Raw genomic sequence first — 20,197 nt, forward strand, 5'->3', positions numbered from 1 at the left:
ATAAATGATATAACGTTTTAAAATATTTTAAATTTCTTTCGAAATTGAAATGCTAAAGTTTAGCATGCTAAAAAAAGTAATTTGGAAAATAAAATAATGAATAGTCTGAATATAAATATAACTAAAGTATGCCGTTCATGTTTAGAAGAAAAAGACGATTTGATTTCATTGTATTCAGTTGATAATATCACAGGAGTACAACTTTGTGAAATGATATTGCAAATAACTTCACAAGTTCAAGTAATTTAAATTGATCATAATTTTTTTTATATATTTTCATGAATATGAATATCATATTAATATTTATGTTTTTCGAATATTATATAGGTTTTTACAAAGGAAAATGCACCCTCATCAATATGTCCAGAGTGCCATTACAAGCTTAGTATCACATTTCAGTTTATTGAGCAATGTAGACATTCAGAAATAAAACTACAAGAGTTTTTGAGAAATTGTTCTCAGGAAAATGATGCAAATGTAAATGACAAAGAAATAGAAGCAGCAGTGCAAGAGCTATTTGGTAATGAAGGAAGTGAGCAAGACATTAATCTAGTTGAAAATGTTGTTTTGCCATCAGATTTGGATTCAAATTTTAAATCAAATGATCTTCTCAATATGGATATGATACTGGGAGAGAAAACTTTAAAAAAATCAAGGAAGTTGTTAAAGTGTAAGACAGACAGAAAAAATTCGCACCTTGATGAACTGCTTAAAAACCACAAAGAAAGAATGAAATTAGAAAACTCTTCCAAAATTCAAATTTTTAAACAAAAACGCAAGAAAAAAATAACAACACTCTCTGAACCTGAGCAATGTTTTCAATGTGGAAAAGTTTTTCATTACAAAGGGTATATGGAACTTCATTTACGAACACATTCTGGATATAAACAATTTGAATGCAGTGTGTGTGCTAAAAAATTTACTCAAGTTTCTAATCTTAATCTTCATTTAAGAATTCATTCTAAGGAACGCAATTTTTGTTGTGACAAATGTCCAAAAATGTTTTCAACATCTTCTAATTTAAAAGCACATTTAAGAACTCATATAAATATCAAATCATTTCCATGTCCTCAATGTACTAAAGCATTTAAGTCACCAACGGAGCTTAAATCTCACGAAGGAACGCATTCTCAAATAAAAAGCAAAATTTGCAAATTTTGTAGTAAATCATTTTATAAAACATCTTATTTGAATGTTCATATTAAAAACATTCATTATGGACTGAAAAAGTATCATTGTGATAGCTGTAATAAGTCATTTTCTAACAGCAGCAATCTCATAGCTCATAAAAGAATTCATACCGGAGATAAACCTTATCAGTGTCGTTTTGATGGTTGTACTGCTAAATTTAATCAGAGTTCATCTTTGGTTAGACATATGAAATCACACAATAAAACAGGAAAAAATAAAAATGAGACTGTTAAACAAGCAAATCAAACTCAAAATCCACAGCCAATTAATCAAAGTAATCAAAATTTGTCTCAAGAAACTATTCAACAAAATCATCAACCTTTACATAACTTAGAGATGGAAAATCAAAATCAACAACTCATTCATCAATCACCATCATTTATACAAAATAATCAAACCTCTAAACAAGTAAAAAAAACACCTTACATTATTCCTGAACTATTGAAAGATATTAATTTAGTAGCAAATTCGACTCAAATGAATGAATCTATGAATAGTGTACGAGCAAAAGATTTGCCTTCGTGTCAACAAACGCAGCATAACCAAAACAGCCTTAACAATCAACATAGTTATATACCATCATCACAATCTTTATTGCCAGAAGTACTAAACCCAATAAATTTAGTAAATAACTCATCAAGTTCTAATTATAATCCAATTTCTGCACATGCAACACCCACATTGCTTCTTCCTCCTTTACCTCCAAATCATGATCCACAAATAAATGACCATCAAATCCATCACTTTCCCAGTTTCGAAAATTCTTCAGCAACAACTTACTTTCCTACTACACCAAATATTTTGCCCAACAGTTTTAATTTCATTATGAGTGGTTTAGATTTTTCAAAGAACTCACTAAATGGAGAACCCACATATATTGATTATTAAAGCTAAATAAAAACAAGATTTTAAATAAATAAAAATTAATTAATATTTTTTGCATTTTAATTTATGAATTCATTTTATTTAGGTATTTGTATTTTACTTTTTATTGATTTATTTACCTTTTATTACTTAGTTTAATAAATTACTTTATCGGAAAGATTTGTACACATTATTGGAATCGTATATCAAGAGGCTATGAGGAAATTTCTAATCAATTGAGATAAATAATATATATTTTATATTTTTCCTCCTCATATTCTCTAATGACGAGTGTTTACATAGGTTTACATCAACATTCAATAAAACATTGAACCTTTGTGGTGGTTATTTTTTTATTAATTAAGTAAAGAATATATTAAAATCAAATATAGTTTTGCATTAACATTAAACACATGTTGATACTCAAGTACTTTAAAATCATTGAAGTCTTAAAAAATAATGAGCCATATCTGACGAAGATGTAGGATTATGTAAAGATGATATTAAACCTATGAATTGAAAATTTTATTTTTTAACCTTTTTTATTTATTTATTTTTTATTAAAAAGCTTTACCTGAGCCTCCATTTGAATTAATATAAGAAGCTCCATTAAGCTGATAATTTTCATTCGAACTGCATGGGGATAATCTTGATGGATATCCACCAATATTGATTGAATCATAATAAATCATTGAACTAGGTGGAGCTATTGATGATGGAGGTGTTGTGCTTGTTGGCGGCAATGTATGAGAACCATCTAATGGCGTACTTTGGGGAGATGATGATGTTGAAGAATATGAATGATGATTTTGCAAAGTTGATAAACTTGAGTGTTGCACTTGATGTAAAGATTGTATAGACGGAGAAGGAATATTTAATCGCGACATGTGGCATTGATATGTAGATGGTGGAGTCATATCATCATTTCTTTGATGATACTGCTGATGCGGCTCATACTTATGCTGTATATGTTGTTGTTGCTGTAGACCTAGCGGATTTGATGATAATGTTGCCATTGAGCTAATTGGCCCATGCGAAAATGGCATTGAACTGTAAAAAGCATAAATGTTGAAAAACTATGAAAATGTCTGTTGTCGAAGCCAAATTAAATTCTTGGCATTGTGCTGTAATAATCGATTGAAATTTGTATCAAATGTTATACTTCATGAGTGCTAGCAGAAAAAAATCTTTTAGCGAATCAGAGCGAACTTAAGTTGATTTTATGTATTTTTAAAAAAAATTATGAATGTACCTGTAAGAATCAACAATAGACATCTGTGGCGTATACATTGGGCTCATTGTGCTACAAAATCCATGATTAAAGTTAAATCTTGGTGGTGACAATGATGGAGCTGATGATGTGGGAGTTATTAAGCTCGACGGAGTTGCCAAATGATGATTTCCATTTAATAAAGAATTGTGCATATCTCCAATAATATTTGAATTGTGATTCTCTGCTATGCTACTGGTAGCGTGGTGTGAATCGTGTAGCATGTTGTTAATATTTATTTGGCCGTTTGTATTGACTTTAGAAGCAGTTTCCGTTGATGAACTAGTATCATTTGCACAATTGATGTCATGATTATTATTTGTATTTAATGAACTGCTGTTATTATTGATATTATTATTCGTATTTGGAGTCGATAATCGTTGAGTCCGTAACTTTTCTTCTCGTCTCCACTTTGCTCTAATTTTTGTTAAGGAAATTTATTGTTACATTAACGTTTTATACAAATGAAATAAAACATTGCATTTAATATTACCTTCGATTTGAGAACCATACTTGAATGCGGGCTTCTGGTAATCCGATTTTTACAGCAAGACGTTCTCTAGCAAAAACACTAGTATAAGGACGACGATAAGTAAATTTAGAAATGTATTGATTGATTGATAAACTTACTCTGGGTAATGTGTGCGCTCAAATTCCTTTTCCAGGCTGTCAATTTGATCATTTGAAAATGAAGTACGATTACGTTGCAATTTTCTTTTTAGCCTCAGCCTTGCTTGATCGTCATCGGTGTCAATTGTTGAATCGGTATTTGAGTTTTCACCCTCACCGGAAATATTTCCATCCGATTGCGCTTCTGCAGACATATTCATTTCAAATGAAAATGAATTAATAACAAAAAAAAAATGATTTAATTAATTCATCTATATTTTAAGTAATAATCTTCTTGCGTGTATTGCACTAGATAAAAGTTCTTAAAAATTCTATTAAAATGTATGTTAAGAAAATAACAAAAAATAAGAGAATTGTTAAAATATTCATTAGGTATTATTTGCAATAAATTTAAAACCAATTTTTTTTTGAGAAAAAAGAGTTTAATTTTAGAAGTGGTAGGGGATAAAGTTTAGAAAGGAACTATGGCTTTACGAACATAATCATATCATATAAAGGAATGAAAACTTTGCACAGAGCATGTTTTCCTTTGTACTCATACTATATGTCACATTTATGTTTTTATTGTATATATGCTCGTTGTGCACATGTAGAATACGTATATAGTGGGGAGGAGCATAAAATGTAAACCCCTCTTGCTCTTCGGTCGCATACGCTGAAACGAGCATAATTCCATTATATATTTAATAAATCAGATCTCTTTACAGAATCGTTTTCGTGTGTATATGTTGTTCGTTGTATGTTTTAATATTACAACGGAGTAAAACAAACAGGCAGCGTTCAGAAGGCAACTGGCAATAACAAAAGAACTCTGAAATGCATTTTACAGTCACTCAGGCAGAAAGTTGTGATAAGGTAAAAATTATTATTATTATTTTTTTAATAACATTTTTCTCTTCTTTTATGCTTTGTTTCTCTATCTTTACTTTACTTTTCTTTCTTCAATGCTTTTCATTCCCGATTTTCTTTTACGATTTTTGTTCACAACAAAAATAAATAAATATTTAAAACTTTTTTAAGTGATTTTTTTTTTTAATTAGATTGAAATATTGATTTTCTTTTTATACTTTCAATCAAAAATTCTTTTTAGGTATTGGCTAAAATTATTAAAATCCATGTGATTTTTCAAAAATAAAAAAATAACTAATTATTGTAGACGTGCTGAAAATTCATAAGTCTCTTTTATTAGTTTTAAGTGAAATTCCATAGTAAATGATTTTTTATTTGATTTTTTTACGCCGTCGGACAGCTTTTTTTTCTGTATATACACTCTGCTATTTATTTATTGTCAAACACAATATTTTATGTTATAACACATTTTATAGATTATTCGCTTAAAAAAGTTTGTGAAGCGTCTGATAATGAAAGAATTCAAAGTTTAATTTTTATTCTTCTTTCTTGATTTCTCAAAAATAAATCTAAAGAAGATGGTAAGATAAAATAAATTAAATAAACATATTTTTCTCATTTTCTTTTTAAACATCAAGCTTCAAGAACAGTAACAACAGAAGCAAAAAATTATGTTATGATCATATAATCCTTTTTGAATATCAACATAGATTACTGTTGCTCACGAAGTATGCTCAACCTTTTGTTGTTTGAACATCACATTTGTTTTCAGTTCGTTTGTATCTCATCATGTCTTTATGTATTTGATTTTTTAATTTAATTTCTTCCGCTTTTTAATTGCACGAGTGGAAAAATGAGAAAAATTGTTGCTTATGATTTAAAACTTCTGAGGGTTGCATTGAGGAAATTGTTTCGGGCATATAATGACAACAGCAAACAAATAGATTAAACAACCACAAAGAAATGATACGGTTGCATAAAATGGATACATTTTGTGTCTTCGGGCTGATTGTTTCTAATTTAGTGAAATAAATTTTTGATGTTTAACATTTTTTATCAAACACAATAACAATTTTGGGAAACTTATTCGGCCTGTTTCACTAAAGTGGATTATCCTCGAATTCGGATTATCCACATCAGTTTTTATAAATATCTCCAACATTTTAAGATTTGCAGTATTTTTGATTTTAGTTAATAATAATTAGACCCAGCCGTGTCAATTCTATATATTTTGAATTTTGTTGGTCCTGAAGATGTATTAATTATTCAATTTTTCAGTCAAATCTACTAGATTTGCCGCAATCATTACTACAAATTTGTCAATAACTGAGAACCCAAATTCCAAATATACGAAAATATAGGTTTAAGTGTACTCTACAAGTATCACATAGTATATCTTTGAAAACTCCTAAAATGTTGGAGATATTTCCAAAAAACTGAAGTGGATAATCCGAATTCGAGGATAATCCACTTTAGTGAAACAGGCCGATTGATTTTTTTCCTCAAAAATTCGAATTATATCTTATAGTAATTCTCAAATTATGCTCCGTGAATAATTCATATTGTGTTATTATAGAAAATATGATCAGTGGTTTTTCCAAAAAATATCATAACTTCATTTAAATCTCCTTCTAAAACGTCCTAAATAGAGGTGACTGTTTAATATTTTTTTTAATTTTCGCAGACTTTTTCATTCAAAGTAAAGCAATTATTGACAGATTTTCATTCTTTCATAAATCTTTCAAAAGCTTTGTTTTCAAACATTTTTTTTTATTTAACAAAAGAATCACCAAAAATACAATAAAAATGCACTATTTAAATATACCTATATAAGAATTAATAATAAAAAAAATAAATACTAAATCAGACGAAAAGAAAAAAACTGAGAAAAATTCTTAGGCTAATTAATATGACATCATGCTGACTTTAACAAAAGTAAAAAATAAAAAAAAATTTAAGAAAAATGCTGATATCTATGAACTGCATAAAAGAAATTCTATAAAGGATTTGCGCTGCTTGCTGTCCTAGCTCTGATTGTTTCACTTCTTTTCATTCACTTTTGTTTGATTTTTTTCTTTTGTTTGACAATTTTTCAATATGTAAGTTGTTTGAGAAAAAAAGTAATTAAGAGGCAAATAATCGATGAAAACCCGTTTCTTACATTTAAGAATCATGATTTGCAGACTTTTGTTCAGTTTGATTCGATAAAAATCATTCATAACGGAGACCATTTATTCTGAATTGATTTTTATATTTCTTTAGTTCTACCATGAGAAAATTTTATTATAATTCTATCAAAGAAGGATCAGTATTTCAAGATTGAAGACATTTCTCAAAAAATATTTTCTCTATTCTTTGATGTTTTTTAATTTTAATCGATGCTTTGAATCGTAATATAGAGGGAAATATGTAGAAAACGTCTTACGAAATTCTTTCAATTTGTTTTTTATCAGAATACATTTGATAGATAAAAAGGAATAAACTTTAGTTTAATTATTTAGGAATTTTTCTATGCGATGATGGAAGTATAAAATGAGACAAAAAATTTACTGGTAGGCAGAGTTATAAATTTTTATATGTTCAAATATTAATTTTGAAAAAGATACAGTAATCCTCTTGCTAGAATTAAATGCATGGATGGACTTTTGAAAATTAAATTAAATCATTCAACTCGATTAATTTTTGTTTCATATCATAAGCTATGATACTTTAATTGTGTATCTGTGTAAAATAGATGATATTTTTCCTTTTTTCTACTGATTGAAAAATATTATGCTAAAATTTTTAATCAAAATAAGTAAAAACAACACCATTGATTCACAGCATGAATTTATATTTAAAAAATACAGACTAAAAACAAAAGACATTCAAAGAGAATCAAATCACCATGAGCAATAATATTGTTGTTCACTTTTAATGCATTGAAATCATAATGCTTTTAGATCAATAGTTTTTTTTTTGTTAAAATAAATCTCATTAATTTAATGACTCTAAAAATTAAGATTCTTTTGATAAAATCTGTGTTTGAAATTTTTTCTTACCTTTTTTTGAGCTGTTTTTTATCAAGTCTTCATTAATTGATGATGCTTTGCAGGAATTAGGACTTAATGACGAGTATTCTTTAATGGGTGTTGTTGGTTGTGGTGACATAATATTTGTTGCTGATAATGAGTTTGTTGTTACATCATTTGCATTAATACTAGTTTCTTGTTGATGATGCGAATTATTTATGTGAGGATACCAAGATGTCGGACTTCGCGGCGGCCAACACGAATCTCTGATGGATTGATGACGGTGATTATTATTCAGTAAGCGTAATTTATCGTAAATTGTATCATTAACAATTGTTGGTTGATAGGAATTTATTTGTGCACTATTTGATGATGGTTGATGACCTTGTTGCTGTTGCTGCTCTTTTTGTGCTGCTAAGTTTCTTAAAACACGATTTATTGAAGACACCTATAATTACATCATAAAATCATAGTTGAAAATTATATAGCTACTGTATAAAAAATTTGAACACAAGTGTATAAATATGCTTAGGTGAAATCACTTAATTGTTTACGGTAATTTAATATTTTCAAATTATATGTATATATTAAAGCGACAAATAATTCTTTCAATTTTCCATGCCCATTGAGTCGATGAGAAGTACTTTAGATTATTATTTCTTTATGCTTCATTTATGGAACGCAAGGCAGGGAATATAAAGGATCTCAAATGGGAAGTCACCCTTGTAATAATACAGGAGAAAAATTCGTAACAAAGAAAAAATTACAACAAAGCCCATGTTGCTTTGTATATCTTATATGTACGTGCGTTAATTCTTCTCATTCCATTTTTGAATTGACTTCTGTTAAAAACTGTGTGAAATGAAACATTATCAAGTCTATAATTATTGTAAAGAGTTAGGTAGTTATGATATATTTAAAACATATCAGTATTACTGCAAACAATAATATACATTTCAATTTAGGCTCTTAACTGCTTGTTGATCATTTTCCTAGAATAATATTTTATTGTTCAATAAAAAGTTTACATACATTTAAAATTAAATGTTCGTTAATTAAATTTGTCGACGAACGAATTTTTAAGTTAAATTCTAAAACAATTATTTATAAAGTGATATTATTAGATATGAAAAAAAAATGCTGCACATTAACAGAATTTAATGGCAGCAAAAATATTACAACAGTAATATTTTAAACAAATAAAACGAGCAGCTCCCTATCTTTTTGTCTCCGTTTTATGTACGAAAAATTCATTGGAGTGTTAATAATTTTTCCGCAACTTTAGTTTCATAAAAGACTTTAATCGGTATAAAAGCGGGAGAGAATCTTTCCTACTATTTACTAGCATACAAAAATATTATGGGTTGCCAGGTGTTTGAAATGAACTAAGCCAAGTACATTGTACTTTAGAATTATTTTATTTTACTGGCAATTGATATTTAAAATTTTTATATAACACTTTTTATTTATTCTACAACTTTTTAGCTCTAGGCTTTTGATGGCCTAAGAAACAAAGTTTGATTTTTAAGCCACAATTTTTTTATTGAAAAACTTAATTATTAATAAAAGTCAGTTAGGTATTTTAAACTTATAATGTCTATTGAACTAGCATTTGTAAGTTGTAAAATGATAAACATAATGATCCACCATTGTTGTATTAACCGTTTTATTGTCAATTCTTGGTATGCGCAGAAGTTCTGCTAAGTCATTCTCTTTAAAATTACGAAAAAAGAAAGAAAAAAAAAATAACTTGTTGGATTTGAACCAAATTGAATTTGCTACAGTAGGCTCAATTCCGTAGCATTATAATAAAATTTCATGGATATTTTGGCACCAAATCACTGCTTGACCCTTTCCCTTCTTTTTATCTTTTCTCATTTTTTGCTGACATGTTACTAAAAAAATGTTACAATTGTTTCAAGGCGATCAAAAGCAAATTATTGTCGATTCATTTGACATAAATAGAAAAGCGGATTGGTAGCATGTGTGTGTCACGTGCTTAGTTCTTCCGCTTTTGCATCCAAAAAGGATTTCTTATTTTATTTGGATCTAACGCTTAAAAATATACTTCAAATTCTTTTTTGGGTGCTTTCACTTTTTTATTTTCATTTTTAATATAACAAAGACAGTTGGCTCTTAAGAATAATATTTTTCGTTTGAGTGAACTTTTACAATATGCGTGTTGCATCCAAATCAATGAGAAATCTGGACAAATATTCAATATTGAAATATTTGAAAAATTATTAGACACATAAACGATTTCAAAATTAAAAAAAAAAAAACTTTTTACATATTGTATAGGTATTTATAACATAACATATTAGAGCTTAATGACAGTTTAAAAAGCAATTCTCGATATTATTACTTCGCGATACACATTTGCTCAGCAAAAAAATTAATCTCAACAGATTTTAAACTAAACTGCGTTGTTTTCAAAAGGACGCTCGTGAAAAGCAAGTCTGCATCTCATAAATGAATATTTAAATATAGAATAAATCTTGAAATATAAATATTGTCGACATTATTTATAAATCAGGTTGAAAAAACAAAGCAAAATCATTACATATGTATTTATAGACAGACTAGATAAAACAAAATGATAACAGTTTTTCAAATAAAACACTAGAGTGAAAAATCTATGAGAAAAATACAATTATATGGATTTATACACTTGACAACCCTTAAAAATTGTTCTTTCATAAGTAAATGTAATTTTAATATTCTTGTTATAATAACTGTAACTATCTCGATTGGAATTGAGATAGTGATAAGATCTTTAATATAAAAATCATTTCTTCTAATGCTTCCTTCTTCATACATGCATGAAATGTTATGATATATTTCACCACCATCTCATTTTTTTAAGCATTTCACTGTCACATGCGTCATGTGTCTATGCTGAGCTGTTACTGATATGGATCTCTTCTCAATATGCTACGTTTGCAAAGCTAGTGTTGTTATATGTACAGAACCAACAAATCAAATAATTTCAAATTTTATAAATATTTTTGAATTACATTAATTTTATCTGGCAACTCCGATAAAATATGAAAGATTTCTAACCCTATTTTTAACAAAAGCGTAAGTATGAGTGTACTAAGAGTCTTATTGAGTTATTAAAAAATTATAATTTGTTTTTAATATGTTCAGTTTCTATTTATTTTACAAGCAGTATTAGAAAATTATTATGATTTTGAATTTTTCATTTGAAAATATTTTTAATCTGATTATAATGTTCCGTAAATGCTCAAATAAAAAGATTCATAATCGTTTTCAATCTTAATTGGAATTTTGCCACTTGAGATACGTCGCTTTTTCTTTGCACAACTTGCTTCCTGATTAATGTAATGGAAGAGTGTCTTTTGATGATTTTTTATTTTCTATTTATTTATATCTTTTTTTTTTTATTTTGTCTTTACGTGTTAATTTTAAAGAAATTTGATAAGAACATCTTGGTAGATGAATATTTTGCAAAACAAAATTAAAATATATACTTAATTAGTTAAAAAAAAAGTTGGAGTAGGCCCAGTATCATAATTTAAGAAACACTGCCGTGTCCAATGTAAGTCATTAGTATGTGCCAAAAAATCTTAATCCATTATTATCTTAATACCCACATAATTAAAACATTTAATCAAAATAAATATTCTTATTTATTCTTAAATTTTCCTCAAATTTATAAAAAAACCAAAAAATTTGTTTGCTTTTCTACTTAAGAATTTCCCACAAAAATGTTTGTTTATATCATTAAGTTCCCACATATTTAATGCTAAGAGGAAGGAAAAGAGAAACTTAAAAAGGAGGAAAAGTCAAAGACAAATGATATTAACAAAAATAGAGAATTTGTTTCCTTGATCCAAAAATGAATAACAACACTAATAACATCTTTTTAGAAATGTGATTAAACTTTTAATAACAGAAAGAAAAATCTTTCGACCCCTTAACGAAGTGTTTGTTGCTGTATACATTTGATAAATTTTCTATTGTATATGCATTTACCGCTTGCCGAAGCGATGAAAGAAAACTTAATAGCTGTGACAATAAGCAAGAGAGGAGGGTGGTTGAATACTACAAACGACAACAAGGGTGATAATATCCTTTAACAAGAATGCCGTTTTATTGCCATTTACAATTGTTATATCATTAAATAACGGTTCCAGAATGTTTACTGCCTCAGTTCATTTTGCTATGTGTCATTTTATGATAATGATTGTGTGAAAAATAGAATAAATATCAGCAGAAAGTGGTGCTTTTTAGTCGGAGAGAAATTTTATTTACTAAATAAACATGAAAAGTATATAAGAAAGAATTGAAGAAAATGGTAATAGATTCACATAAAAATTTTGGTCGTCGACTACATATTAAAGAGCAGCTCCAGAAAAAATTGATTTTTTAATAAGAATTTCAGTAAAATAGAAAAATTATAAAACGCATTTTAATTTTTTGTGTATTATAATTGTGGTTTATGTGGTCATTTTTCAAGTATATTTTTGTATTTTTACTAAATACTCGACTGGACGAAGTGTCAATATTAATATAAGATTCTGTAAGATAATGCTAACATCTTTAAAGCATGGAATAATTCAAGATATAAGACACCAAGGGTGAATAAATTACCTTAACATTAACAAATTTTTCTTGCGTAATTTATTTTCACACTTTAAGAATCGGAAATCATTGTGATTTTTTATGTGTCTATCGGTTGAATTTAGATAAATTTAGCTTTTATCAATTTCTGAACGAATATAATCCAATGTATAAATCTATTAAGGTATGAAAATGATGATATAATTTAATTTTTTATAAATTTAGTTCTTTATGTACGTTTTTAAATATTGATGATGAAAATTTGTATCAATTTCGATTCTCGAATTATATTTTATAATGAGGTTTATATATATAAAGATAAAATCTGAAAACTAAACTTACACTTGGTATGTTATCATTAGTGCACACTCCTTCCTGTAACAGCCTATCACGAATTTCCCATGCAAATATCTAAATTTAAAAAAAGATTAAAATAAAAATTTTAAATTTTCCTATCGTACCAAAATATCAAAAATTTTAAAAATTTATTTACCGAAGGACATTCCCTTTTGTACAATGAAATTTTATTCACAACTTCTGTAGTAGCTACACGTGGTTTAGAACCACCTATAGCTCGAGGTCTAATACTACCAGTTTCATAATACCTAATAAAAATAATTTGAATTAGAAATTCATGCTTTAAAGTTGAATTAAAATAAAATACCTTCCTAAAATTTTACTAACGCAGCCATTTGAAACTTGCAGAATTCTTGATATATCACAGGGCCTTAAATGTTATAATAATTTCTATTTATTAACTAATTCGAGTTTATAGTTATAGAACAAAATTTAACAATCATTTTAGCATACCTTGCTCCCGAGTGTGCCAGCTCCACAATCTTTTGCCTCGTTGAATCCGGCAGTGGTCTCCCCCCTACAAAAACACCGCCAAGTTGATTAACTCCACTATGACCTTTTTTTTTGGTATTTATCATTTTTTAATCAAGAGGTTTATTTGGGGAAATATAATGTGTGTGTATAGTGCGACAGACGTAGTTAATGTTTTGTTAAATTTTTTTAATAAAAGATTTCAGATTTTTTTGATTTTTTAGAATAACAAAAATATGAAAATAAACAAAAAAAGAAAATATAGAAAAATTAATTTTTCAGTTTTTGTTTTAATAGGTACTTATAGTTTTCAAAAAAAAGAAAATCAGAACTAAAACTAAAATCTCTTCACATTTTATCAATTTTGAAATATTTTTTTCAACATAATTTTAAAAATAGCTTTCAAAGCATTTTTAAAATATTTAAACAACTTCTTTTTTCAAAAAAACATAACTATTAAATTGTGAAGAAGATGTGACAAAATAATTATTCATTTATATTTAATATTTCCAAAAAAATCGATAGAATTAAAGGGATAGATAGAGAATAAAGATATACATAATCATCATAAAGTGTTTAAGAATAAAATAAAGGAGAAGATGTGTTTGTCTGTCTATTTTGGTAATGAAAAATTAACAATCTTATTTAAACAATTAGCCAGGTGACTTTTACGAGTATATTGTTCTTACAAAAACGATCAGATTTTATTCAAATTAAATTTAAAAATACCCTAACAGGCAAAGAGCGTGCTCTCAAGAGTATAGTGAGCTGAGAGTAACGTAAATGAGTAAACTCTCAAGAGCAAGTTTCTTGCCTATCAAGGATATTTATTGATTTTCGTATGTTTTAAAAAAAAACACAAATTAATTCAACAGTTTTCACAAATCAACAACATTAATAAATAAGGTATAATTCCTTCAAGCATGATAGAAGAAATTTGTATGCTCTGTAAAGTGGGGTCTCTTTGCGAATTATATTATAACTTTATATAAAAAACCAAATCTGAATATTGAAAAGTTTCAGGAAAAAAGGAGTGGCTTAAGGAAACACTTTTAAATTGCGACGGATAAATGTGTTGGAAAAGTGTTACTATCATAAAAAGGTTACTTTAGGTGTTTTTCTTTTTAGGTTTTTTTTAAAATATAATTTAGTTCCTTATTCCTTCTGTCATTCCTAAAATTTTATATTTTAAACATTATGTGAATTTAAAATTTGTTTACATCAATATTGGTTTACATATAAGTCCGTGAATCTTTATTTTGAAAACTGTTGGTAATATTCTTTTAAAAAACTATAAAACTGAATGCAACTTGTTCACGTTTAGCTTTTCACAAAAATGACAAATGTTTTGTTTAATTAAACTCAAAATTTTGAACAAATTTATTTATGTTTCTTTTATATTTTAAACAATTAACATAGCGATACGCTATAAAGTTTTAAATTGTATAAAAAAATTGAGTTATACTCTGATGTAGGTATTCATCATAAACAGGCTTTTAAAGATTTTTTAAACATATGAAGCAAAAATTAGTTGATCACAGAAAACAAGAAAGAATATATTAAGATATACACAGATTATTCTGTTTCAATGTTTCATTATCGAAGCGTTAACAAATTCATGTGGACATTTTAGAACAATGCCACTCTCGATTAAACACTTGATTGAGTTCATTCATGGTATATTACACATCGTTATTATTTTTATTTCATTTTATATGTATACTTATTTTTTGTTGTTGTTATTCTATGATTCACATATTATCTCATTTCATCTTATGTGTATCAATATTATAATGAAATTCACTCAACTCTCAGAAAAAAAGAGATAAAATATCTTATTTTAATAAATATATACGAGAATATATGGCTTCATGATCAAAAATAAGGATACATGCAGAAGAATTTAAATTTTATACTTTGAAGAATAAAGCAAATATACACCAATTGTAATATAAATTTCCTCAATTTATACAACATTTCGTTTCTAAAATCAGTAAATTTGTATGTACTATTGATTTTATCTTTTATATTGTTTGAAATATATTTTAGAATGACGAAACAAGATGCATTAGAGTAATCAAATTACATGACAAAATCGATATGATTTCAGTCTTATGTTTTTGTCATTTCAATGATTTTTCTCAGAGTAAAAATGACCACCCAGGAATATTGCTTATGAAAATTAATGAATTTTAAGCCAAACAATTTAATTTTTAAACCAAAAAAGATATATATATATATATACTGAATGTATGTTGTGACAAATTTTAAACAAAAATATTAAATTAAACATTTTTTAACAGAAATATTAATTTTCAAAGAAAAAACTACTTTTTCTTGGCGGAAAAAAGTAAAAGTTTTAGGTATATTAAACAAATTGCTTTTAAAAATTTTCTCCTAAAATAATAATTTCTCTACTTAACGAATTTTCCGCCAGACATGGTGGCAAGATTTGCTACCAATCATTTTTCCCCCTGTTAATTTTATGAAAACAAAAAATATTTTAAAACTAAAAGAAAAGTCTCACTTTTTTCATATTTTGGAGTAAACAGTTTGTGTGGCAAAATGCATAGCAAAAATGAAAAAAAAAAAAACATTAAAGTAATTCAATCTGTTTAATTATTCGCTGGGGTGTTTCTTTTGAAACTTAATTCGTATAGGCTATGTTAGGCCGTTAGTTTGGTGGTCTGTCTCGTTTGAATTAACGTTAATGTTCAATCATGTGAAAAAATTCTCTTACATCATCTTTATGTCACATTTAATTGAGGTTTATGCTACATTTGTATACTCTTGATGACAGAGGTAGAAAACTATAGTTTAGGAAATTTAATAAAGTTATGTATTTAAATAAATTTTAAAACTTTTCTTGTAAATAGACAGACAATTTGATCGATAAAGAACGGAACTTTTTTTGTTTTAAATCACTAAAATAAAGTATTGAATTACTTTTATTTTTTGCTATTTCTATACAGACGTGAACATATAAAGCTTATTTAAACTCTTGGTTTACGAATTACGATCTGAATCTGATTTATTTTTACTATAAAATAATTTAAATTAAATACAATTTTTGATGGACTAATCAAATATTTTAAAGAAATGTTATTGAAAAACACAATCAAATTTTTATGTAATATGTATAACATTTAAATTTAGAAAATTATTGAGACTATTATTATTCCATTATTTTGAACAATAATCGTGGTAAAATGTTGTCAAAAGAATTTTAAAAGGACAACCCGTAGTGAACAAAAGGAACGTTAAAAGCATTACAAATCATTACATGATGGAATTTGTTTTGTTAAGTAATTGTTACACCATAAATGGACCTCATACTGACTCCTTTCCTCTTAGTTTTCCTTTGCATGAGAACTATTTACACAAAATTTCTTGCATGTTGATGCTAAAAATAATAACAAAGGTCCCAAAAAGAAAATGCATCAAAAATTTGAATGATGTTCTCAAAGGGAATCGATTCCATACTTTTGGTAGTTCTTAATAAATTGTAAAAACTTTTTTTAATGCAATAATTTCACAATCCCTGATACAAAAATTCTTTTATTGGTTCCCTTTAAATTAATTTTCTATTTCTTTTATTTGAATCTACAGTATTTAGTTTTAATCGCTTAAATATTTTTTTAGAACCATTTTTTTTTTCATATAATTATTTTATTATTTTTATCCCATTCATAAATTTTCTTTTACAAATAGTTATTCAATTGGAAATTTTTTTCTGATTTTCACTATGTAAAATATTACATTTCAAAAAAAAACCTTTTTGAAGTTAATCATTCGAAAAATGGTAGTAGATTGAAATTTCTAGCAATGTATGTCACAAAGTATGCTTGAAAATTTGCATCTTGCATACAACAACGTAATTGTATTGTAGCAAATCAAAGTATTTAGGCGATTCAAAGAAATAGACAAAACTTTGGTTAATTTTTTTTACTAAGCTAAATATGAATCTTTAATGTCTTTACGAAGCTTAATGAAAAAAAAACTATTGATCAAGAAAACATTTTTAAAGGAAATAACTATTTAAAAATTAAAAATATAATTCTAGTAAAGGTAATATGACTTAATATTACAATATAGGATTTAAAATTTCTATATTATATTTCCCTTTTTGTAGGAAAGAAAAAAGGAATCTGGATTACTTTATAAATTTCCTTTATTTTATGGAACCTTTTTATTTTGAATTGACCAGAATGTTTTGTACAGTTCATGCTGCGCGCTATTTTAAAAAAAAAATACAGCAAATTTATCACCTTTTCATTTTACCGACTTTAGGAATATTTTTTTAAATAATAGATGGATAATAATGAAACTGTAAAACATAACATTCTTAATACTATGAAATTGCCATTGAAACATATAAGTAGCACAATATAAAGACCAACAAACAAGAAATAAGGATTGAATGATTTATGGTTGCTCAAATAATTTACTCAATGAATTTTTCTACTTTAGTTTTTTTTTTCTTCTGTATTGTTTGTTCTCGCTTTTAGATTCTTAACACTCAATACTAGACAATTTAACAATAACAACAAAAACTTCAAGCATCATAAAGCGATGACAAGAAAATTTGTTAAAAGTTCCTTTTTGATGTTTCGAGTGTGTAATATACTGTTGTCATTTTTGTTTTACAAAAGAACATTTTTCTCTAAGCATGCGATAATTTATAGTAATTTTGGCTTTCATCGAATGTGACAAAAATGGGAGTTTCGAATTATCTGAGTTTTTTGTATTCAAAAACGTATAGAAAATAAATCACCTGGCTATTTTGAAATGAAATTTTTTACAAAAATAAAATCATGTAAAACCCGTACCCCAGTATTTTTAACAAAAAAAGGAAACATTGACATTCGTCTGTTAACAAGATAATTAACTTAAAAAATGCAATTGTTAATTGAAACAAACTACAAAATTTTCAATTGCATTTTCTTTTTATATTTAGTTTGAAAATTACCTCTACCTTTATGCGGCATATCGTCGATTGATATTCTGTCCATCATCATTGTTGACGACCATGGAGTAACCGCTGCTCCCATGGTCGAAGAATTCTGTAGCGCGAATATTTTGATAACGATTTATTCTTCTATTAACACTTATTTCAATTATAGCTTCCTTAATTTTTTTTTAAATGGATTAAGGGATAAAGTTCAGTCAATTACTTTCACAACTGTGTTAATGATATACACATTTTATTTAAATTTCACTAAATTTCATTTACTTGTTTAAATATGCACTCAGCTTTATATTTTTATATTTTTTAATAGTTCTTAAAAACTTTATATCTGCAGTTTCCAATAAAAAGAAGAAAATTAAATTTATTTAAAATACTAAATTAAAAAGTATGCATCTCTATAGTTCAACACTCTATAAAGGAAATCTCATACAGTAGTTATTGTTGTTATCTTGAATTGAGCATGAATCATAAAACAAATGGTTGTATATAGTTGATTCCTTACAAACCATTAACTTTGTCATATTTCAACTCATGCTCGTTATTGCTTTACACATTGAATTGTAATAAATTATCGCAAGAGTTTGTATATGTACGCTTATAAAAAATAAAGAGTGAAAATGACGAAAAAGAAGTATGTATGATCGGGGGAGAGAATTGGTTTTTTTATGATGAGTTTGCCAAGTGGTTGAAAGCGATATGAACAATATTTATTATAATACGTTGTACGCTGTCAACTTTTTTTATAGTTTGTTATGGAATTTTTAAGTTCAAAGTCATCAATTTACTCTTTTAAAAAGAATCTTATTCCGTTACAAAAATTAGAAGGAGCCAAAGTATACGTAGATATTTTTTTAAATAGATAAATAAGAAAGAATCTTCATAGTTTAATATCATAAATGTTCATACTCTATTTATTTTTCAAAAATAATTTTCACTATGTTCAGCGTCTACGAACTAATTTCCAGACATTTTTTCTTCTTAAAAACAATTTAATTTCTTTATCATCCGAAAATAAACTTTCATTTTCAATTGCACAATAATATCCACAAACGTTTCATAAACAATATTTTTCTTAATTTTTTTATTCCAGAAAATGAATTTTTTATGAATATAAATTAATATAGAATTCAACACTTATTTATGCACACTCAATTCAAGTACGTTCCAACTACAACTGAAAATGTTACATTCGACAGTACACTCTGTGAATGCAATGCACAATGTAATGTACCTTCATTAAGGAGACAAACATAAATATTTATTTTTGACTGTCTCATTTTATGCTCCCTTTAATTGGATAAATCTCAATAAGAGGCGGACCAAAAAAACGACCAATCGTAAACGCTTCTTAACAACAAGCTGTAAATATACATACAAACGTACTTAGAAATATTCCTTTTTTCTCTCTTTTATTTATCTTATGCTCTGTTTTCATGCATGCTTATGTTTGTTTTAGTAATTTTTTCTTGCCAGCTATCTTTTTTATTTATCTTATTCTTCTGAGCTTATAAGTTTCCTCTTTCTTATTGAATTAGAAAAGTATTAATTATCAGAAGGAAGGATGTTGAAAAATTAAATCAAACAAAAACTATTTTGTTGTTACACATAAAAGTGATTGTATATAAAAGAATTCAAATGTTTGGTTCTACCTGCTTGTTCAATTTAATGAAACATACTTAAAAAGAATTTTAATATTTTATATGCAAAGAAATAATTAAGTGTGTAGACCAAATTATGAATGGTTTTAAAATGATATAGAAAAACGCAGAAGATTTATTTCTTAATATTTTCTTTATTGTTGCTATTGTATATATAGTAGACGTTTGCTAAATGCGATAAAGAACACATAACAGAGTATGGTATTTCACTATAGAAAATTATTTAGGTTTTTCATCGTAAAGGATTTTTACGCAATTTCGACTTTCTTCAGTTTATGAACAAATCCTGTTATCGACAATTGAGTTTTAATAGGATTTCACGGTACTTTATACGTGAAAC

At 26.7% G+C, this 20,197-nt stretch overlaps 2 protein-coding genes across 6 annotated transcripts; one reads left to right on the forward strand and one right to left on the reverse strand.

Annotated features, from left to right (window-relative positions):
* Positions 1–47: 47 nt before the first annotated feature.
* Positions 48–2,118, forward strand: LOC139098860 (zinc finger protein 714-like). Its single transcript, XM_070651215.1, has 2 exons — positions 48–240; positions 328–2,118. The coding sequence occupies exons 1-2, from the start codon at positions 97–99 to the stop codon at positions 2,077–2,079; spliced, it is 1,896 nt and encodes a 631-aa protein (XP_070507316.1). The 5' UTR covers positions 48–96; the 3' UTR covers positions 2,080–2,118.
* An 80-nt stretch (positions 2,119–2,198) lies between these two features.
* LOC139098859 (paired box protein 6 homolog) lies at positions 2,199–19,392 on the reverse strand. Of its 5 annotated transcripts, XM_070651211.1 has the most exons (12): positions 19,106–19,392; positions 18,200–18,527; positions 13,213–13,315; positions 13,067–13,129; positions 12,896–13,007; positions 12,745–12,813; positions 7,846–8,263; positions 3,956–4,139; positions 3,819–3,896; positions 3,308–3,742; positions 2,630–3,105; positions 2,199–2,564 (listed from the first exon to the last, which is right to left on the reverse strand). In XM_070651211.1, the coding sequence occupies exons 2-12, from the start codon at positions 18,279–18,281 to the stop codon at positions 2,494–2,496; spliced, it is 2,091 nt and encodes a 696-aa protein (XP_070507312.1). In that variant the 5' UTR covers positions 18,282–18,527; positions 19,106–19,392; the 3' UTR covers positions 2,199–2,493. The 5 variants fall into 5 exon arrangements, with proteins under 5 accessions (XP_070507312.1, XP_070507315.1, XP_070507313.1 ...); XM_070651214.1 differs by having other exon boundaries at positions 13,213–13,276; positions 18,206–19,392; XM_070651212.1 differs by having other exon boundaries at positions 18,206–19,392.
* Positions 19,393–20,197: the final 805 nt, after the last annotated feature.

The sequence above is a fragment of the Chironomus tepperi genome, unplaced genomic scaffold (assembly GCF_022539635.2).
Source record: "Chironomus tepperi strain 1889 unplaced genomic scaffold, CSIRO-AGI_Ctep_v1 contig_454, whole genome shotgun sequence".
Taxonomy (NCBI): domain Eukaryota; kingdom Metazoa; phylum Arthropoda; class Insecta; order Diptera; family Chironomidae; genus Chironomus; species Chironomus tepperi.